Genomic DNA, 20,233 nt, shown 5'->3' on the forward strand with positions numbered 1-20,233 from the left:
TATTGCCCTTGCTGTCCCCCTTTCTCTCTTTAGTGCTCTCCATTCACACAAGCTACCCATGTTAATAAAATGACTCCTCAACTAATCTGCTCTGGTAACCCAGGTACATAGGCCTTTGCAGCGCAGACAAAAGCATCCTTAGCTCCAGCTATTCAAGGCAAGCGTGTGGGCGTTAGTAGTGCTATAAAAATCCATCTGGCCCCTGCAATTGTGGTTGGCTCATTATCGGTCTCTATCTTGCCTGTTTCAGGCCTTTACTGTTTGTCATCTTGCTCGTTAGTGGCTTGAGCTCTGTCGTTAACTTCATTTGAAAGTTGCATGAATTTCTTTTCTCCCGCAGTATCTGAACTATCTATAACCTCATGGTTGGGATAAAGGAATGAAGGATAGGCAATTCCTGAAGGTTGCAAAATAGATTAGAAATTCGGGGTTCATCCTATAGATTATAATGACTTCTTAAACATATTCAAAGTGTTTTTTTTTTTTTACTTTACTGAAAGTAAAGTACTTCTATTTTATTTATTTATTCCTTTATTTACTTACTTATTTTTGGAGACAGAGTCTCACTCAGTTGCCCAGGCTGGAGTGCTATGGCATCAGCCTAGCTCACAGCAACCTCAAACTCCTGGGCTCAAGAGATCCTTCTGCCTTAGCCTCCCAAGTAGGTGGGACCTACCACAATGTCTGGTTAATTTTTGTATATTTAGTAGAGATGGAGTCTCAGTTGTGCTCAGGCTGGTCTCAAACTCTTGAGCTCAGGAGATACTCCTGCCTCAGCCCCCCAGAGTGCTAGGATTATAGGCGTGAGCCACTGCACCCAGCCCACTGAAACTCTTGTTATGAGTTTTGTAATTTACTTGTCCTCTTCCAGTACAAGTAGATGATAGAGGGAAAGAATCTGAGTCCCTTCTCTCATGAAAGCCATTGGTGACTCCTTGAGATCTAGTAAACCCCTTTCTCAAAGCTAGTCTTTATCTCACTGATGGTTTACAGAATTCAAAAGGGCTTGCAGAATTGTCAAAAACATAAGCTTGCTTGATACCTAACCATATTTTTTTTTCTTTTTCAGCCTCCGCGGACATCTCATCCTATTGTGAGGTTCTCCTGTGTAGATTGTGAGCCAATGGTAATTGACAAACTTCCCTTTGACAAATATGAGCTTGAGCCTTCACCCTTAACTCAGTACATCTTGGAACGAAAGTCTCCCCATACCTGCTGGCAGGTACTTATCCTTAACTATTAGCCAAATGTCTCTAACCACTTTGGGATCTGGAAATTGTTTTAAGAGGTTTCAAAGGTTAATCTGCAAATAATTAGATGGAATCTGTTAATAGTATGTCTCACAAATGCTATCAAATAAGCAGCAGAGCCAAGCAAATACTTTCAGAGTGATATGAAGCATTAGTCTACTGTATATTTCCATTTAAGGCAATAAAGTCTGATGAAACTATGTATTTGAAGATTTAGGAGACCCCTCCAAGCCTGTCCATGGACCCCAGGTTAAAAATCCCTAACCCAAAGAATGCAGTTTTGTTCAGGTATGACTTTTGCAGCTGAAACAAAGCCCTTAGTTTGAACTTGACACACTGGAAGTACAGAATAGTTTGGGCAAAGAACCATAAGCTCCGAAACTAATATCTGAATTAGTGTACTTATTTGTATAATACAAATCACATTGGTTTCTGTAGTGTGGATTTTACTACTTAGATGAGACAAATGCATGGAGATAGACACTGGCTCTTCCACGCTCTGCTCTTCAGCCTGAAGGACTCACTGATTGGTTAATGGAGTCACCTATGGAGATTAATTTTAAAAATCCAGACATGGCAGTCACAGCCTTTTTATTTAGATGCAACAAAAAAGACCTACACTGCAAAGATGTTTGTTCTATTTCTAAACTCGAGGACCGTGTAGCAATCAGTAGTAGTTAGGCTCTATTTACACTAAGAACACTTGCAGACTGCCATCTGTTTTATCTTAAAATGTGAGATTATTGCTACAATAATTCAATGTCTGCAAACTACTTCAATTCTCACAAGATGCTAAAACCAGACATAAAAAAGGAACAGGCTTAAAGCAAGGATGTAAAAACACAAGAAACAGAATAATTGCACAAACATAACACTCAGCAAAAGAAGCGAGACACAAAAGATCACATATATTGTATGATTCCACTTTATATATGTTCAAAGAGAGATAAAACTAACTTTTTTAGAAGTCAAGACAGATTTCTTTTGGGGGATGCAGGATGGTGACCAGAAGAAGATACAAGGGGGTTTCTTCTGGTCATGTGTTTCTTTACTTTTTTTTTTTTTTTTTTGGTTTTTTGAAGACAGAATTTCACTCTATTGCCCCAAGCTAGAGTAACTAGCTCATAACAACCTCAGACTCCTGGACTCAAACCCTCCTCCTACCTCAGCCTTCTGAGTAGCTGGGAATATAGGCACCCACCACAACACCCCGACGAGTTTTTCTATTTTTAGTAGAGATAGGGTCTTACTCTTGTTCAGTCTGGTCTCAAACTCCTTAGCTTGAGCAATGCTCTTGTCTCAGCCTCCCAAAGAGCTAGGATCACATGTATGAGCCACCCTATCTGGCCTGATATTATGTTTCTTAAAGTGGGTGCTGTTTACACATGTACATTCACTTTGTGATTATTCATTGAACTATATACAGTAGAACCTCTGTAAATTGATCACCCAAAGGACTACAACAAACTGGTCAACATACGGAGGTGGTCAACATAAGAACTAGGCTTTAGTACATGTGGTGCATGTCCAGTCTACGAAAACTAGGTCAGCTTAAGGAGGTGGTCCATATGGGGTGGCAGTCAATGGTAGAGGTTCTACTGTACTTATAATTTGCTCAGAAAGCGCCAGAAATGTAGAGATATGGATAATAAATTGGTAACTTAAAGATTTGAGATTTGAACTTATAGGTTTAAAAGCATTTCTTCAAATATAAAAATGAAAGTGAATAAAATTACACCTTATACTTTTTCCCTAAAGTAACCCCTTTGTTCTATACAGCACATTTCTTATAAACCTTCTCCAAAGAAATGCAAGTCCTGTCCTCACTCCTTTATAACCCCTTAAATATGCCATATGTCTTTTTTCCTGTATCTTATGTTACTTTGTTTTAGAGTGATGAATTAGTAGGAGTAACAAAGAATAAAATGAACCAGAAGACAGCAAGTTCATCAAAACCATAATGGAGACTCTGCCATCAACTATGTTACCTTATACTAGGCACTTCCCTTTTCTCAATTAAATGCTTCCTAAAGTTCCCTTGGTACCCTCAAATTTTATGAATTTGTGGGTGATAGGAATTTGGAAAACCTCAAGGGGCTAAGTAAAGGGAAGGGAGGGAGGGAGGGAGGGAGGAGAGGGAAGAAAAGAAAGGAAGGAAGGGAAGGAAAGAGAGGGAAGGAGAAAGGAAGGCAAGGAAGGAGAGAGAGGAAACAAAAACAGTGTTTTTCTTTTCATGGGAATTATAGGTCTGCCCCCTGACTGCTGTGAGTATATAAACTTTTTTTATCCTTATGATGATTTTCCCCCTCTTCTAATATGCACAGAGGAAAAAAATCTAGCATGTTTTATTATATTTATCTGTTTTTATTAGGGTTTTAATTATGGTACAAAATGTAGTAGAGTCATGTTTTTTAGCAGAATTCGTGTTTTGTGGAATCATGAATTACATAGGAAAGATTCATTCTCAGTGGTAACTAAATATAACAAGTATTTAGTGACTTGGTAGGTGGTATCGTTGGTACCAAAACCCAGCAAGGTAAATGAATTCTGTTCAGCATCAGGGTATGACTTTTTATCGTAAGTAATCCTGCCAAAGGATTTTAGAAAAGTAAAAATCTAGGTCTCTAAAAGTATGTACTGGTGTCCTGATTTGGATGAAAGAGTCTGAACATGGAACACAGAGAAAATATGGTAGCTAAAGGACTCTGACACAGCATATCAAGTGTGTGGGGGCTAACAGTATATGTATCAAATCAAGAATCTCAAAAAGGAATAAGAAGATAGAGATAAACGGTTTAATCTTACTGAAGGTTTTACACTACCAGTGTAACTTACAAGAGAAAATGGCTTCCAGATTGAAACAAAACATCTTCTTGGTGCCTCAAAATAATTAGCACTAGTGCCTGGCTTGTAGTAGGTTGCTCAGTAAATATTTATTGAAAGAAAAGGAACAAATGGGTAGGGAATAGGGCCGCAAAGGGAAATAGAGCAAAGACTTAATAGTACATATGAGGGGTGGCGCCTATAGCTCAGTGGGTAGAGCGCCACCCACATAAACCAAGGCTGGCGGGTTCGAACTAGTCCCAGGCCAGCTAAACAATAATGACAACTGCAACAACAACAACAAAAATAGCTGGGCGTTGTGGTGGGCGCCTGTAGTCCCAGCTACTTGGGAGGCTGAGGCAAGAAAATTGCTTAAGCCCAAGAGTTTGAGGTTGCTGTGAGCTGTGACACCACAGTACTCTACCCAGGGCAACAGCTTGAGACTTTGTCTCAAAAAAAAAATTAGTATATTGAGGACTGTTTACATAATCCTTTAAGTGGGCTTTGTTTTTGTAGTTTTGTGCTTTAGGCATGGAACCATGTTCCATTTTCCTATAATTCTGTATTCTAGTCACCCCTTCTTAACTTCGTTTAACAAGTTAATTTGTTAAGGCCAGACATGGTGGCTCACACCTGTAATCCTAGCACTCTGGGAGGCTAAGGAGGGTGGATTGCCTGAGCTCAGGAGTTGAAAACCAGCCTGAGACAGAGTGAGAACCTGTCTCTAAAAATAGCTGGGCGTTGTGGCAGACACCTGTCATTTCCAGCTTCTTGGGAGTCTGAGGCAAGAGAATTGCTTGAGCCCAAGAGTTCAAAGTTGTTGTGAGCTGTGATGCTACAGCACTCTACTGAGGACAACAAAGTGAGACTCTGTCTCAAAGAAAAAAGAAGTTAATTTGTTGCTGGGAGTAGTGCCTCATGCCTGTAATCCTAGCAGTCTGGGTGTTGTACCCAAATATGAGTGGAATTATAGAGAACTATGCCAGCGCACTGAGTTCAATTGAGTTTTAGGGCCCTTTTATTTATCCGGCACTGAGAGAGGGTTCATACCCATTAATAAACTCTCAGCCCAGAGAGGGAAAGGAGCAGGGTTTTTAACTTGTGCTTTCAATTGGGAAAGGGTTTTCTAAGAGTGGAGCAATTACAGAAGCAAAACTTACAAGTTTAGAGTCTATGGGGGGGAGGGGTAAGTGGTCACAAAAGGCCTTGAAGAAGAGCAGGTGTTAGATAGGAGTGGGAGTTTTCAAGGTCTTGCAACTCTAAACTTAATCTTTATGTTTCTGCAGGGTGTATGTGCTCAGGGACCTAGAACAATATGTGAGGGGCAGGGCAGTGGGGGGGCTGCAAAGTTTTAAATATGTACAAGATGGAGTCAGCCAGTACAAAATGGAATTAGTCAGGCACTACATGGGAGGCCAAGGAGGGAGGATCACTTGAGTTTAGGAATTTGAGACCAGCCTGAGCAAAGTGAGACCCTTCTCTACTTTAGGTAAGTAAGTAACTTCACAAGTTACCTACCCAGTAAGTAACTTCCTCTTTTAGGTAAGTAAAATATGTGCCATTTAATCATCTTTAAAATATGACAAAATGAAAAATAGATAATAGACTAAGAAAAATATAAAAATAAGCCAGGTGTGGTGGCTCATACCTGTAGACCCAGCTACTTGGGAGTCTGAGGCAGGAGGATCACTTGAACCCAGGAGTTTGAGGTTGCTGTGAGCTAGGATGAGGCCATGACACTGTAGTCTGGCCAATGGAGTAAAACTATCTTAAAAAAAAAAAAACAGTTAATTTGTTTTAATGGCTGGTATCACTTAGTGGTATTTCAGCCTTATTTTTTGTTCTATTAAGCAACTGAATGTTTTGGTATTTTTGATGTGGCCTCTGGTCTCTGTATGGTTGTTGTACTGTATAGTTTCACTTAATGTAATTTATAGAACTGCAGTCTGGACATTCATATTTTATATTTTGACACAATAAGAGACTAAAAAACACAATTCCTATTTTTAAATTACAACATTGTGCCATAGATGCTGCAATGGAATGTTGCTGTGCGTTTGGATTGATATAAAATTCTTATTGTCAACACTTCACATTCTTATCAGGTGTTTGTTACTAGCAGTGGCAAATACAACGAACTTGGATATCCATTTGGTTATTTAAAAGCCAGTACGACTTTAACTTGTGTAAACCTCTTTGTGATGCCTTACAACTACCCAGTTTTACTTCCTCTTTTAGGTAAGTAAAATATGTGCCATTTAATCATCTTTAAAATACAACAAAATGGGGCAGTGCCTGTGGCTCAGTGGGTAGGGTGCTGGCCCCATATACCGAGGGTGACGGGTTCAAACCCAGCCCCAGCCAAATTGCACAAAAAAATAGCTGGGTGTTGTGGTGGGTGCCTATAGTCCCAGCTACTCGGGAGGCTGAGGCAAGAGAATCGCCTAAACCCAAGAGCTGGAAGTTGCTGTGAGCTGTGACACTACAGCACTCAACCAAGGGGCCAAAAAAAAAATATGACAAAATGAAAACTAGATAATGGACTAAGCATTTTAAATGTAATCAAAGAATATTTGATACCAGGATAAGTAAAAGTTGGAAAGCCAATTTGAAAGTGTACAATTTGCCTACTGTTTTCTGTTTTGTTTTCTTTTTATTGTTTTTATATCAAACAGAAGAAAAGATACTTGACCTTTGATGTGTGGTTCTTGTGCCACTGTTTAGGTTACAAGCTCCAATCCACATCTCCCTACCCCCAGATTTGAAGTGCACTTGAGTTTTTTGTAGACCAATTTGGGCAAAAAATACCATTAATTGGGGTTAACATTCTAGGAATCAGATGGTTTTCTTCAGAAAATAGAGCTTCCATAAGGTTATTGACTTGTATTCCTTTCTCCCCAGAAGATTAGATGCTCTTGAAGCATCTGTTTTAAGCAGAGCAGTGAGTTAAGGAAATAGGTACAGGGGAGAGTAAATTCTGGAATAACTGTGGTTGTAGAAGGTGTGGTTTCCATGACAAAATTCTAAGAGGAACAACTCAAGAAGCTATTACTCAGATACTACTGAAAATGTGTGCAGAGATTTGTTTTTTCTCATTTGCAGAGTCTTATCTATTTAGAGTAGCACATACAATACTGAATGGTATCTTTCTAGTTGTAAAATTGTAAATGTTTTATCTGGAGAGGTTTATTAATTTTTGCAAAAAGTATCAAATGTTTGCCAAGTTGTAATATTGTTAGAAGCATAAGAATTTTAGTGCTTCTCGTCTCCTTAGCAGTACAGAAGCTTTTCAGTTTAAGTCCCATTTGTTTATTTTTGTTGCTGTTGCAATTGCCACAGAAGTCTTCCTCATAAATTCCTTCCCCAGGCCAATAGTTTCCAGTGTTTTCCCCGAACTTTCTTCGAGGATTTTTATTGTTTTGTGCCTTAGATTTAGGTCTTTTATCCATCTTGAATCAATTTTTGTGAGTGGAGAAAGGTGCAGGTCCAGTTTCAGTGTTTTACAGGTAGATATCCAGTTCTCCCAGCATCATTTATTGAATAGGGATTCTTTCTCCCAGTGTATGTTCTTATTTGGTTTATCAAAGATTAGGTGACTATAAGATGTTAGCTTCATCTCCTGATTTTCTATGTGGTTCCAGACGTCTTTGTCTCTATTTTTGTGCCAATACCATGCTGTTTTGACCAGTATGGCCTTGTAGTACAGGCTAAAGTCTGGTAGGTTGATGTCCTTGGCTTTGTTTTTATTACTAAGATTTGCCTTGGCTATACAGGGTTTCTTCTGGTTCCATACAAAACAAAGAATTATTTTTTCCAAGTCTTGAAAGTATAATGTTGGTATTTGAATAGGGATGGCATTGAATCTATAGATTGCTTTGGGAAGTATAGACATTGTAACAATGTACAAAGCTTGATAACCAGGATCTACAGAGAACTCAAATTAATCAACATAAAAAGAGCCACCAATCCCTTATATCACTGGGCAAAAGAGATGAATAGAACCTTCTCTAATGAAGATAGACAAATGGCTAATAAATATATGAAAAAATGCTCATCATCGCTAATTATTAGAGAAATGCAAATCCAAACCACCCTGAGATATCATCTAACCTCAGTGAGAATGGCCCACGTCACAAAATCTCAAAACTGCAAATGCTGGTGTGGCTGCGGAGAGAAGGTAACACTTTTACACTGCTGGGGAGACTGCAAACTAATACTTCCTTCCTATTTGGAAAGAAGTATGGAGAACCCTCAAAGAACTCAGTCTAGACCTCCAATTTGATTCTGCAATCTCATTACTGGGCATCTAACCAGAAGAATACAAATCCTTTTACCATAAGGACACTTGCACTAGACTGTTTATTGGAGCTCAATTTACAATCGCCAAAATGGGGAAATAGCCTAAATGCCCACCAACCCAGGAATGGATTAACAAGCTGTGGTATATGTATACCATGGAATGCTATTCAGCCACAAAAAAAGATGGAGACTTTCCATCTTTTGTATTAACCTAGATGGAAGTGAAACACATTATTCTTAGTAAAGCTTCATAAGAATAGAGAAGCAAGAATCCTATGTACTCAATTCTGATATGAGGACAATTAATGACCTAGTACATGGTGGGGGTGGGGGATGGGGGGAGCAGAGAAAGGGAAGGAGGGAGGGGGTGGGATGTCACATCTTTTGGGGGTGGGACACAATTGTAAGAGGGTCTTTATCAATTGCAGTCAGTGTAACCTGGTTCTTTGTACCCTCAATGAATCCCCAACAATTTATATATATATATGTGTGTGTGTGTGTGTGTGTAGTGTGTATATATATATATATATATGAATTGTAGTGCTATAAATACTACATGCAAATTACATACTGAAAAGGAATGAAAAGACATAACAGTAAAAGATAAGCTATGGAATGGAAAAAAATATTTACTAATCATATCTGTTAAAGAATTAATATCCAGAGTATATAAAGAGCACCAGCAACTCAACAAAACAAATAACCCAATAAAAAATGGGCAAAGGACTTGAATAGACATTTCTCCAAAGAAGATATGCAAATAACCAATAAGCATACCAAATATGCTCAATATCACTAATTATTAGAGAAATGCAAATCAAAACTAGAATGAGATATCACCTTATACCCATTATGATGGTCACTATCAAAAAAAATAGAAAATAGGTGAAGTGCAGTGGCTCATGCCTGTAATCCTAGCACTCTGGGAGGCCTAGGTGAGTGGATTGCTTGCGCTTAGGAGTTCCAGACCAGGCTGAGCAAAAAGTGAGACCCTGTCTCTCATAAAAACAGAAAAACTGAGGCATGAGGAGATTGTTTGAGCCCACAAGTTGGAGATTGCTGTGAGCTATGACACCACAGCTGTCTACCCAGGGGGACAGCTTGAGACTCTGTCTCAAAGAAAAGAAAAAAAAAAAACACCAGAAAATAAGAAGTGTTGGTAAGGATGTGGAAAAATTGGAATCCATGTACACTGCTGGTAGGATGAATGGATAAAGAAAATATGGCCTGTTCATGCAATGGAATATTATTTAGCCTTAAAAAAGGAAAAATTGTGTCACCTGCTACAATATGGAAGAAGCTGGAGGACATTTTTTTAAGACAAGTGAACTAAGCCCATCACAAAAAGACAAATATTGTATTATTCCACTTACATGGAGTATTAAAACTAATCAAACTCATAGAAATGGGCTAGGGGAGTTGTTCAGTGGGTATAGAGTTTTAGTTTTGTAAGATGAAAATATTCTGGATGTCTGTTGCACAGCAATGTGAAAATAGTTGACACTACTAAACTTTACACTTAAAAAATTAAAATGGTTCGGTCGTGCCTATAGCTCAGTGGGTAGGGCACTGGCTACATACACCAAGGCCCAGGCTAGCTAAAATGACAATGACAACTGCAACAACAAAAAAAATGACTGGGCGTTGTAGCAGTTGCCAGTAGTCCCAGCTACTTGGGAGGCTGAAGCAAAAGAATTGCTTAAGCCCAAGAGTTTGAGGTTGCTGTGAGCTGTGAAGCCACAGTACTCTACCGAGGGTGACATAGTGAGACTCTGTCTCAAATAAAATAAAATAAAATAAAATGCTAAATATGTTTTTTTTTAATTTTATTTCAGATTAACATGAGGATACAGTTGGTTAGGTTATGTTGTTTGCATTTGTTAGGCAAAGTTCAAGTTGTAGTTGAGCCTTTCACCCGGGGGCTTGTGCTGTATAACCTTCCATTGTGCCCATTAAGTAAAAGTTTGCCAATCCCCCTCCCTCCTCACTTTCCCCTTTCCCATCTCTCCCCTCCCCCCGCCTGAATTTGTGTGTTTTTTTTTTTTCTCATGTCGGCATGTAGTTGTTTCTCTATTGGTCTCATATCAGTATCAAGTACATTGGGTACTTGCTTTTCCATTCTTGTGATAACTTTACTAAGGAGAATTTTCTTCAGCTCCATCCAGGTTAATACAAAAAATGTAAAGCCTTCATCTTTTTATGTCTGAACGGTATTCCATGTTATACATACACCAGTTTATCAATCCATTCATATGTTGATGGACACTTGGTGATTCCACATCTTGGTGATTGTGAATTGAACTGCGATAAACATTCTAGTATAAATGTCACTATGGTAAAATGATTTTTTTTCTTCTGAATACCTAATAATGGGATTGTGGGATTGAATGTAAGGTCTACTTTTAGCTCTTTGAGAATTCTCCACACTTCTTTCCAAAAGGGCTGTATTAGTTGGCAATCCCACCAACAGTATAAAAGTGTTCCCTTCTCTCTACAACCATGCTAGCATCTGCAGCTTTGGGACTTTGCAATGTGGGCTAATATCACTGGGGTTAAGTGATATCTGAAGGTTGCTTTTGATTTGCATTTCTCTGATGATTAGGAATGATGAGCATTTTTTCATGTGTTTGTTGGCCATTCATCTGTCTTCTTTGGAGAAGATTCTTTTAACATAATTTCTAAAATAACTGTTTTTTAAAAAAGAAATAATACAGAAATATCTCATGTACTCATTACCCATTTTTCCCAAATGATATTTTGGAATACTATACTATACTATCACAGCCATGACATTGACATGGATACAACGAAGTTACAGAACATTTTCATCATCACAGGTGTCCCTCATGTGGCCTTTTTCTGGCAACAAACACCTCCCTCCTGTCCTCACCCCCTCCTTACCCTCAGCAACCACTAATCTATACTTCTATAGTTGAATCATATCAAGAATGTTATATAAATGGAACCATTCAATATGTAACCTTTTGGGAATTAGCTTTTTTCACTCAGCATTGTGTTCCAGATTCATCCAGCATTGTCACATATATCAATAGTTTATTCCTCTTCACTGCTGGGTTGTAAACCATGGCATGAATATACTATAGTTTCTTTAGCCATTCACCTATGGAAGGACACCGTGTTGTTTCTCGAATAAAGTCTCTGTAAACATTTTTATGTACAGGTTTTTATGTGTGAGGACAGGTCTTCATTCTCTGCGCTAAGTGCCCAATTGCTGGATCTTATAGTAATTGCATATATTGAACCAGCATTGCATCCCTGAAAGCAGCCTCACTTCATTTGGTCATGGTGTATAATTCTTTTTATATGTTAGTGAGTTCTGTGTGCTAATAATTTGTTGAATATTTTTGTGTTTGTATTCATAAAAGATAATTATTATGTATTTTTCTCTTTTTTTGTATTGCCTTTAGTTTAAGTATTATGGTAATACTAGCTTCAGAAAATGAATTGAGAAGTGTTTCTCCTGTTTTCTGGAAGAGATTGTATATAATTGATGTGAATTATTCTCTAAAAACTTTATAGAATTCTTAAGGGAAACTACCTGGATCTAGACCTTCCTTTTGGGAGTTAAAAAACTAATAATTACATTTCTTTCATAGTTATAGGATTATTCAGATTGTATGTTTCATTGAGTTAATTGTGGCTATTTGTGCTTTTAAGGATGTATGTTTAATCTTAGTTATCAAATTATGTGTCTTAGAGTCTTTCTTAGTGATTCCTTACTATCCTTTTGATGTATGTAAGCTCTATAGTGATATTGCCATTGTCATTCCTGATACTGATAATATGGGTCTTATGTCTTCTCTTTGTTCGTCAGCCTAGAGGTTTGTCACTTTTATTAGTTTTGAAAAAAAAACCCAGCTGTTTCATTAATTTTATCGGTTGGTTTTCTTTTTTCAGTTTTATTGATTCATTTATTATTATGAATATGTCATTTCTTCTCCCTGCTTTGGGTTTGTTTGCTTTTATTTTTTTTGATTTTTGGAATAGGACCTTAGAGTTTTGGTTTGAGACTATTCCTCTTTTCTAATGTAAATGCACAATGACATACATTTCTGTCTCAACATTAATTTAGTTGCTTCTCACAAATTTTAAATATAGTATTTCATTTTCATTCACTTTAATATATCTTTTTCTTTTTATATAGTATCTTTTCTTTTATCCATAGATTATTTAGAAGTGTATTATTTGATTTCCATTTATTTTGAAATTTACCTGTTAACTTTCTGTTACTGGTTTCTAGGTTGAATTCCATTATGGGTAGAGGACACATTTTGTATATGGCATCCATTATAAATATGTTAACATTTGTTTTATGACAGAGAATGTTGACTATCTTTGTATATATTCCATTGGTGCTTGTTCTCAATGTAGGATCTTCTATAAATCATCCCTAATTTTCTTTGCTCTTTAAATCTACCTTTTCTGATATCAGTATGTAAGCTCCTGTTTTTCTCTGATGTTTGCATGATGTTTGCATGATGTAGCTTTTCCCCCTCATTTTAGTTTTTATTTTTATTTTATTATTTTTTTTTACTTTCAATTTCAGCTGGCTTTCACTCATCTTAGTTTGAAGTTGTGTTGTTTTTTTTCTTTTTTAATTTTTTTTTCTTCTTTTAGCGATTCTCTTGCCCTTTGCCTCCCAAGTAGCTGGAATTACAGGCACCGCCACAACGCCTGGCTTTTTTTTTTTTTTTTTGGTAGAGAGGGGGTCTCACTCTGGCTTACTCTGGCTCATGCTGGTCTTGGGCAATCCCCCCTGCCTCGGGCCTCCCACAGCACTAGGACTACGGGCATGAGCCACCACACCTGGCCCCCTTATTTTAGTTTTAACATGCATGTAACTGCTATGTTTAAGTGAATTGCTTGTAGACGGCACAATTTTGGGGTCATATTTTTAATCTATTCTGCCACTATTTTTTAATTGGTATATTTAGACATCTACATTTAATATAATTATCATTGCCTTAGGGCTTAACTATGACACTTTTTTTCTCTTTGTTTTTATTCTCTGTTTTTATTTTCCTGGCTTTTGGATTGCTTGAACATTTTTGAGGATTTCATCTCCATTTATCTGTAGTGTTTTTGAGTGTATCTGTTTGGATAGCTTCTTTAATATTGCTCAAGGTGTGATTTATATGCATAACTTATTACAGTCTACCCATTGTCATTATTTTATTTGAGTGAAATACAGAAATTGTATCTCTCTTCATATCCTCCTCCATTTATAGTAAAATTATCTGAACTGTTTTATATATATTTAGAAACACATAAAGCCGTATTATAACTTTTGCTTTGGCTGTCAAATATGATTTAGAAAATCCAAGAGGAGAAAGAAAGTCTGTTGTATTAACACATAGTTGGGCTTATTGTATTCTTTCTTCCTTCCTGATATTCCAAGATTTGTTCTTTTATCATTTCATTTCTGTTTAGAGAACTTCCCTTAGCCATTTTTTTAGGATAGGTCTGCTGGTGACACATTTTATTAGTTTCCCTTCATCTGAGACTGTCTTGATTTCCCCTTCATTTCTGAAAGACGTTTTTGTTGAGTATAGGATTCTGGGTTGATAGTCTTTATTTTAGCACTTGAAATATGCTATGTCACTTCCTTCTGATCTTTTTGGTTACTAATAACAAATCTACTTTCTTTCTAACTGTTTTCTCCCCTATAAGTGAGGTGTTGTCTTTCTCTGCTTTCAAGATTTATTTCTGGCTTTAGGTTTCTTTTCAGTAGTTTGACTTGGATTTATTCTTTGGGGGGTTCATTCCTCAGCTGAGTCTTGAATCTGTAGGTTCATGTCTGTCTTTAATTGTTTTTATTTCAATAGATTTAGTGGGTACAAGTGGTTTTTTGGTTATATGGATGAATTGTACAGTAGTGAAGTCTGGGCATTTTGTGTATCCATCACCCAAATAATATACATTGTACCCATAAGTAATTGTGGGTTTATGCCTCTTTCAAAATTTGTGAGGTTTTCAGCCATTACTACCTTGAGTAGTCTTGTAGCCCTTCTTTCTCTTTCAATGACATGAATGTTATATTTTTTCTTATAGTCTCACAGATTCCTGAGGTTCTTTCCATGTTTTCCAGTCTATTTTCTGTTTATTATTGAGGCTGGATAATTTCCAGTGTTTTATTTTCTACTTGACTGATTATTTTCTCTGTTTTCTACAGTATGTTGTGGATCTCATCCATGAAGATTTTTATTTTGGTTATTATACTTTTCAGTTCTGAAATTTCCATTTGGTTCTTCTTTATCCCTTTTACTTCTTATTTTCTCTGTCTATTTTTTGGAACTTATTTAAGCCTTCTATTTAAGCTTACTTCCTCTCACACATCCCAGACAGAGATTAATGCTGCCTTATTAATGCTAGTGCCAGGTGAGGGTAGAAGTCCAGGTTCCCTACTTGGTTTTCATTGATATTCAAAGAGAGAATGGCCCTTGTTATTACTGTGTGTTGGTGGGAGTTCTAGACCCTCCCTGACTAGGAGAAATAGGAATGCTTCATTACTCTTTCCCACTTGACCTTCACTGACACTACATGGGTGGAGGTGGCCTCAATACTACAGAGCAGTGATGAAATTCCTTTAGAACTGTTATGGACTGAACTCTAGGGTCTCGTCTTTGATCTAAACTCAGCCTGTCTTCCAAATTATTACATGAAAATGTCTCTAACTAGAGTAGCTGGTCTTCCCCCAGAAATTGAGATGTACAGCACTTTACAATAGTAAGACCCACCCTCTAATCTTGGCCTTTGCCAGTCTTACAGGTACCGGAGGTCAAGAAGCATAGTGTGATTAAGTTTTCAGTTCTCCCTTTACCTAAAACCTTCTGTGCCTAAGTTGCCACATGATGCCCATCTCCAGACTCTGTAGTACTTACTATGCTAGGTCAAATTCTGACACTCTTTCTAGTGATCTTTTAGTCTGTTTCCACTCACTCTATTCCTCAAATACCAACTTCTCTTTCTGTCTGAAATGCTTTCTGTCACCAGTGAAACAGGTGTGGCATCTATCTGGCCCCGGACTCCGTAGCCTATAACACTGAGAATCCACCCCTGCCTAGAGCATGGTGACCTAAATGATTGAAGTTGCCCAACAGCTTTCTGGATGTTGCAAGTGTGACTTCAAACCAGGCAGAATTTCTTAGCTGTTGCTCTTCTCTTCACAGTCTAATTAGTGGCATTAGCATCTCTCTGCAGACATGCCAAACCAGAAACCCTGGAGGCATCTTTGACTTCTTCCCCTTTCCTAATCCCACATGTCCAGTGGAGGACCAGTCCACTCTTGACTCACTACCCATTCTTCTCCCTGGCTTCAAATATCCATTTCCAGGCTTTTTTAAATGTACATCTTCTGAGGAGGATAGGGTTTTTGATACCCATTGAGGCTGGAGGTCTTTATGCCCCTAAATCTCAAACTTTGCATTTCCTATTGAGGTTCTGAAATAGACACAAACTCAACATTTCCACCATTAACTTCATTCTCTGGGTGGCACAACGTCCATAATAGTTAAGAGCTGCCCAGGTATGAACTAAGCCTCTGCTACTTGCTAGTTTTGTAACCTTGGGCAAGATCCTTTACCTCTCTGTGCTTCAGTTTCTTCATTTGAAATGGGGATAATGATAATAATCTAACTGAAAGGAATTTAGTTGGAATTAAATGAGTTAATACAATTAAATTGTTGAGAACTTGCCTGGCAAATAGTAAATACTCAATAAATGCGATTATTACTATTGTCATTGGTAGTATCTACATTACCTTAGTAACTCTAGAAGGATATTCCACACTAAGAATATACTATAAGGCTATAATATGGTGTTGTAGTTTTAGTGGGCAGGGATAGTTAGTAAAAAAGCAAGTTGAGTCATGCATACTTCATAACCCTGAGAAAGTTCACTATATTACTACATAGGATGCAGGTCCATAATCGTGACTCCCTTTTCTCTTTATTAATATAAGATTCCTGTCAAAAGTAGTTAATAAAAGTTAATTTAACTGCTAACACTTACATGGAAATATAATATATCTTATTTTCTGGGATAGATAAATGAGGCTTAATTGTATCAATGAGCTACCAGAAGAATCATATCAAGAGGGAGGTTATCAGATTGTTATAGTCACCAAAAGATCTCTATCAATCAGGAAATGGGAAATTATTTTTTCTATTGAGGGCCAATAACTACCAGTAACTGCAGATATGATAACATTTGTGACAACTTTTCTGTTTCCCCTTTTCTTAAATGTGCCACATTCAGTTCACTTTTTTTTTTAAAAATTAAGAACTGAAGACTTGTGTAAACAATAAAATTCAGCTCCATATTAAGAGCAGTTATGATCAGGAGGAAGAAAGGGAGAGGTGTGAAAATAGAGAATAGAAGTAGGATAATTTTTTCCCACCCTTCCACAATTAATTCTTTTTTAAAAGTTCAGATTCATATAGGAGTATATATGATTAGGTTGCAGAGTTTGCTTTTGTAGGGTTAAAGTCCAAGTGGTAGGTGTGTCCTTCATCCAGGATGTGTGCAATGTACCCTTTGGGTGGGAATTTACACACCCCCTTCCCACACTCCCCCCTACTTGAATTTCTTTGAGTATTTTCTTCTTTTTTTTTTTTTTGTTAAGTCATTATGGGACTCAATGTGTTGATTATTTATACAAATTGGAGTGCTTACATCCTACTAATCAACATAGCCTTCACCTCATTTACCCAATTACAGCATTAAGACCTTTGTGTTCTACACCTGGTAGATCCAACTTGTACTTGCAATATGCTCCATAGGTGTGGTCGATAGAGGGAGGGTTAGTAGGGGGACCACACCTATGGAGTTTTTTCCTTTTATGTCAGCATGTAAGTGTTAATCTACTAGTTCCAGTTTAGTATGTCTGGTGTTTATTTTTTTTTATTCTCATGATACCTTGCTTAAGAAACTTGGAATGGTCTCCACTTACATCCAGGTTGTTAGAAAAGATACCAAATCTCCATTTTTTATGGCTGAATAGTATTCCATGGTATACATATACCACAATGTCTTAATCTTTCATGTACTGAAGGACACGTGGGTTGTTTCCACATCTTTTTGATTGTGAATTGTGCTGCTATAAACATTTTAATTCAAATGTCTTTATGATAAAATGTTTCATTTTCAGCCGGGGCAGTGTGGAAGCTCAGGCTTGTAATCCTAGCATGCTGGGAAGCCAAAGCGGGAGAATCACTTGAGCTCAGGAGTTCCAGACCAGCCCAAACAAGAATGAGACCCTACCTCTAACAAAAATAGAAAAATAAGCTGGGTGTTGTGGCCAGTGTCTGTAGTCCTAGCTCCTTAGGAGACTGAGGCAGGAGGATTACTTGAACCCAAGAGTCTGAGGTTGCTGTGAACTAGGCTGATGCCGTGGCACTCTAGCCTGGGCAACAGAGTGAGATTCTGTTACAAAAAACAATGTGTTTTTTTCTTTTGACTAAAAGTAGATTTAACACTTGATCCTGCAATCCTACTACTAGATATTTACCCAAAAGAAGCAGGATAGGCCGGGTGTGGTGACTCATGCCTGTTGTCCCATCACTGTGGGAGGCTGAAGTGGGTGGATCACCTGAGCTCAGAGGTTCGAGACCAGCATAAGAAGACCAACATGAGCCAGAGTGAGACCCCGTCTCTACAAAAAAAAAAAAAAAAAACTGTTCACCAGTTTGATGAAAATATTTCAAATTGTATATAAAACCAGCACAGCGTGCCCCATGACTGCATTGATGTACACAGCAATAATTTAATAAAAATAAATAAATAATAATAAAAAATAAAGCCAGGCATTGTGGCAGGCGCCCATAATCCCAGCTACTTGGGATTTGGGCAAAGGGCAAGAGAATCACTAATGGAAGAAAAAAAAAAAAAAGAAGAAGCAGGATCATTTGATGTGTATCTGATGCTTCACAACTTACACTGGTTTGTTTTTCATTTTATACAGTGTTTTCAGATATACTTAATTTAGCGCCTCTGAACAGCCCTGTGGTAAAGCAGTTCTCATTTAACCCACTTTATAGATGAAATGGAGGCTTAGAAATAACTTCTCTAAACTTACTCAGCTAAGGATGTGGCTGAACTTGGACTCAAACCCAGGTCTTTCTTCTCTTTGAGGAAGAAAATGGAGAGAAAGGAACTGGAAAAGAAAGCAGCAGTAGTCTGATGGGAGAGGTGTTTGAAACATCATTTCATTTCATTTTCATTCTCATCTCTTCTCTCAAGTATTGATGAGCTGATTATGACATCTTTACTATACCATCGTAGACACTCTGTGTGAATAGACATCTAATGGCATAGGAATCATTTTTTGAGCTACAGAGATGTAGTAACTTAAGCAGTGTCACCTTAAGAGCTTACCAGACCGTGGAAGATTTTCTTTATTCTCCTGACCCCCGTTTTTAAAAATCTGTTAAGAAATAATTAGACTAAACCAGCTCCAGGATGGGGTCCTTGCTCTTGGCATTGTTAGAAATACAGAGAGTATTATTGACTCAGATTATCTAATCCATTTATAGAAAAGTCTCTCCAGTATTTAATTTGTCAGTTGGTCTTTTTAAATCTGCCTAATTCTCAACAGACTCAATGGTAAAGGCACAGTGTAACAGGCTGTGTCTGTAGTCTTTCTTTCCTTTTGTCAAGATATGAATGGTCTTTAAAAGACCTGCTTGCTACAATGAGCTAGAAATCTCTTTAGATCTTTAACAAAAGAATTACATTTATAGCTTTGTAAATGCATTTAAATTCATGTCAGCAGGAGTGAATAATTTATTATAGCAGTAAAAGAAGGAAAGATGTAGTCACTTTTCTTAACTAAAGTAACTCAAAATTTCAAAGGAAAACAATTTGTAGAGAAATTATGCATGTGTGGCATAGGTTGGTTTTGTCTCTGGAAGTAAAGTATTTTTTAAATAAAAACTAATAAAACCTGACAAAAGGAAATAGAGGATGAATTTAGAGTATCTTTGGTATAGCACTATTACCATATGTATGACAGGTTCATGTTGATGTTTGTCAAGTGATTTTCAATTACTTGAAATAATGAGATGGGGAGGACATTTTCATGTAGTATATATAATGTATTTACATTATTAAAACAATTAAAATTAAGTGTGAAAAGATAGGGAATGTCTCTTTGAAGTAAATACTTTTAGTTATCTTACTGTGCATGGTATTCAGGAAACACGTTGAGTTGTACAGAATTTTAAACTTTAACATCTCTTCTTGCTTTTACTACCACTCAATTGTTAACTAATATTTGAATGGCCTAAAGTTTGGCTTAAACTTATTCACCACAGAAATCCAGAAAATGAAGAGGGGTAGAAATATGGCCAAACAGAGTATGGGCTGATTAAGGAGAATCCGAAATAGAGTTTGCCCTTCATTGCCTAGTGATTTGTGGCTTAGCCTTTGTTCTCATATACTTTGTAAAGTCCTTTACCTTGACCTTTTAGCAAAAAGTATAATACCTTCTATGTTAAAATGAAAGAAATATTATTCCATCAACCATTGGCAATGGATTCCATCTTGATTGAAAATTACTACAGTTAAATTAATATGTAAGCGATTAGGAAAATATTTCAAGTGGATCAGAATTGATGTTTTAGTATCTTATTTCATGTAGCATTGCAAACAAAAGAGGAGCAGGTAACTTGAGAATTCATTTAATTTTCTAGAGAAATACTATGTATAATTTTGGTAACTACTACAACCACCAAAAAAGATAATCAAATAAACTTCAATGAAAAAGTTCATCCACTGTAATGAAAAGTGTAAGATTTCTAAATGTGTGTTACTTGGTTAGATCTTGGAACTCAGGACTGGAA

General features: G+C 37.1%; 1 protein-coding gene across 2 annotated transcripts in view; it reads left to right on the plus strand.

Annotated features, from left to right (window-relative positions):
• The window catches only part of LOC100961402 (integrator complex subunit 6-like), a 65,619-nt gene that overhangs the window by 30,112 nt on the left and 15,274 nt on the right, over positions 1-20,233 (plus strand). For both annotated transcript variants that reach the window (XM_012813259.2, XM_023508517.1), the window contains exons 8-9: positions 1,070-1,222; positions 6,179-6,311. In XM_012813259.2, the coding sequence (XP_012668713.1) occupies positions 1,070-1,222; positions 6,179-6,311 (286 nt within the window). The remainder of the gene's footprint in view (positions 1-1,069; positions 1,223-6,178; positions 6,312-20,233) is intronic.

Source organism: Otolemur garnettii, unplaced genomic scaffold (assembly GCF_000181295.1).
Source record: "Otolemur garnettii isolate 467f Iridium unplaced genomic scaffold, OtoGar3 scaffold00252, whole genome shotgun sequence".
In the NCBI taxonomy this organism is placed as follows: Eukaryota; Metazoa; Chordata; class Mammalia; order Primates; family Galagidae; genus Otolemur; species Otolemur garnettii.